This window comes from Apaloderma vittatum, unplaced genomic scaffold (genome assembly GCF_000703405.1).
Source record: "Apaloderma vittatum isolate BGI_N311 unplaced genomic scaffold, ASM70340v1 scaffold10370, whole genome shotgun sequence".
Lineage (NCBI taxonomy): Eukaryota > Metazoa > Chordata > Aves > Trogoniformes > Trogonidae > Apaloderma > Apaloderma vittatum.
Window position 1 is genome coordinate 20,644 of NW_009693861.1, and position 2,100 is coordinate 22,743.

At 45.9% G+C, this 2,100-nt stretch overlaps 1 protein-coding gene across 1 annotated transcript in view; it reads left to right on the top strand.

Moving 5' to 3' along the window:
• SLC5A8 (solute carrier family 5 (sodium/monocarboxylate cotransporter), member 8) overlaps window positions 1-763 on the top strand; it is a gene marked incomplete at its 5' end in the record, with an annotated part of 21,403 nt that extends 20,640 nt beyond the window's left edge. Inside the window, one exon of the mRNA XM_009865188.1 lies at window positions 638-763. Within this exon, the coding sequence (XP_009863490.1) occupies window positions 638-763 (126 nt within the window). The remainder of the gene's footprint in view (window positions 1-637) is intronic.
• Window positions 764-2,100: the final 1,337 nt, after the last annotated feature.

Sequence of the window (2,100 nt, forward strand, 5' to 3'; positions counted from 1 at the left end):
TGGTCAGACACTGGAACAGACTGCCTAGGGAGGTGGTTGAGTCACCATCCCTGGATGTGTTCAAGTGTCGCTTAGATGTGGTGTTGGGTGATATGGTTTAGGGGTGACCTTGTAGTGTAGGGTTAATGGTTGGACTTGATGATCCCAAGGGTCTTTTCCAACCTGAATTTTTCTATGAGTCTATGATCAAAGCAATGATGTGTGTTAATCTGCTCTTTATGTTGAAGATGGGGCGAGGACCAGGGATAGGGAGCTGGTAGCTCAAGGATCTGGTAGTGACAAGATTGCTACACATGAGAAGAGCAACTAGAACTTTGCACACCCCAAAATACTTTAGGCACTTTGCAGGACATAACATTTTATGTGACGAGAACTTTTTACAGAACAGTTCTCTGTATCTGAACTATAATGCCAAACAGGATTATTTATGTTTTTTCTTTATACATTCTTCCTTGAGAATATCTTAGTCGCATCCATTCACGTACACTTCCATGTAGTTGTCCAGCCTGATCTTTTAAATGCGTTCATCAATTATTATCCTGATAATAATGTCAGGCCTGATTCTCCTTGCATGCATGACAAGGCAGGAAGACTGTTTCTTCCCCTTCACAGCATGGTTTTTGTCTTTGGTTTTTAGGCAGAGAACACAGAAGAGTTGCACTGCGTATCATCTACCGTGACACAAGAAGGAGCTGACAATCCTGCTTTCAGCCAAATTGAAATGGATGTTGCAGGCAACAGCAACAAAACCAATGACCTTTAAGTGTGACATGGGGCTGCGTCAGCCCATGAAGACACTTCCTTGATATAAAGCACTGTTAACATTCCTGTTCCGAGTTGTTTATCAGCCCTGATGGGGTCATGTGCAGGCATCCTCTGAGCTTCATGTCACTGTCATCCTCGCATGACCTTGACATTAGTCAAGAAGGGAATCGGGTCTTTCTTGCACTTCCTCACTCTCTCTTTCACTCTGGTTCTCGGTGACAGGGCTTAAGGCAATGTTTCTGTGTGAAATATTTGCCTGATGTTCTTGAGCTTCCTGGAAAATATCTGCTTTTAATCTCAGTTCACTCTCAGAGTAAATTTTTTATTTGGTAAGAGCACAGTTTCCCCAGACATGGCTGTTTTTCTGGTTTGTTGTGTTCTTTTTTCTTTTAAGGCATTGAAAGTATGAAGAGATTAGGGCTGCAGGACCTTATCAGATTATGAGAAACAGTGGATTTTTTTTTATTAGAGGAGGTGTATTTAGTGCCATCTGGTTCCTTTGTAGAAATGATCCTGACAGCCTGTTTATTTTGCTGGTTTTGTCATAGATATTTGCTTTTATTAAGCCACTTGTTCCCTGGTTACCTGCATCTTCTCCTCTGCTCACTGCTGTAAGCCACGAGTGTCTTTGGTGATGGGTAGAGGCAAGAACCAGTAATATCCTTCCTTTTGTGCCCCATCTCCTTTCTCTGCCCTGTCTCTGCCCTTACAGAGATGATCCTCGTGAAGGAAATGAGCTATTTGGGCTTTTTATTCAGTGCCGTGTATCAGAACCACAGTAGTCTTCTACCTCATGCCCAGCGGGCTGGCCTAGGACCACTCTTGCACTAGGCAAGAGAAGCCATAGCACAGAAGAGACATTGATGCAAGAAGGGGCGCTCTTTGCTCTCCTGGACCAGAGAAGGAGGCACCATCTGCAGTTGTCGCTGCTGTTATCTGCAGAGCCATGAGCTGACCCCTCATGTAGGCAGTTGTGTTTGTGCGGTGTGTGTTATCCCTCTGGGGATTCATCATCAAGGTTGATCCGGATCAAGCAAGAGCGTGTCGTGCGTTTTGGCAGGCTGGCAGTGTCCCCTGTGCAGTAACCCCAGGACAGGGAAGGGATCGCAGGGGAAGGGATGTCATTCGGTGAAGGCTTCTCCAGGGCTGCAGGGAGTGGGGTGGATGGTCTGTCCTCTGGCTGGGCTGCCAAGAATGCTGAAGAGTGCATCCACTGCAGACCTTATGCTGTACTGGCGGTTTGGGAGGGTGAAAACGCCCATTGCTTCTTTCTCCTGTGAGCTTTCTGGAACAGACTCTGACCCACTGTGCTGATTTTGTACTGCAGGCTTTTTC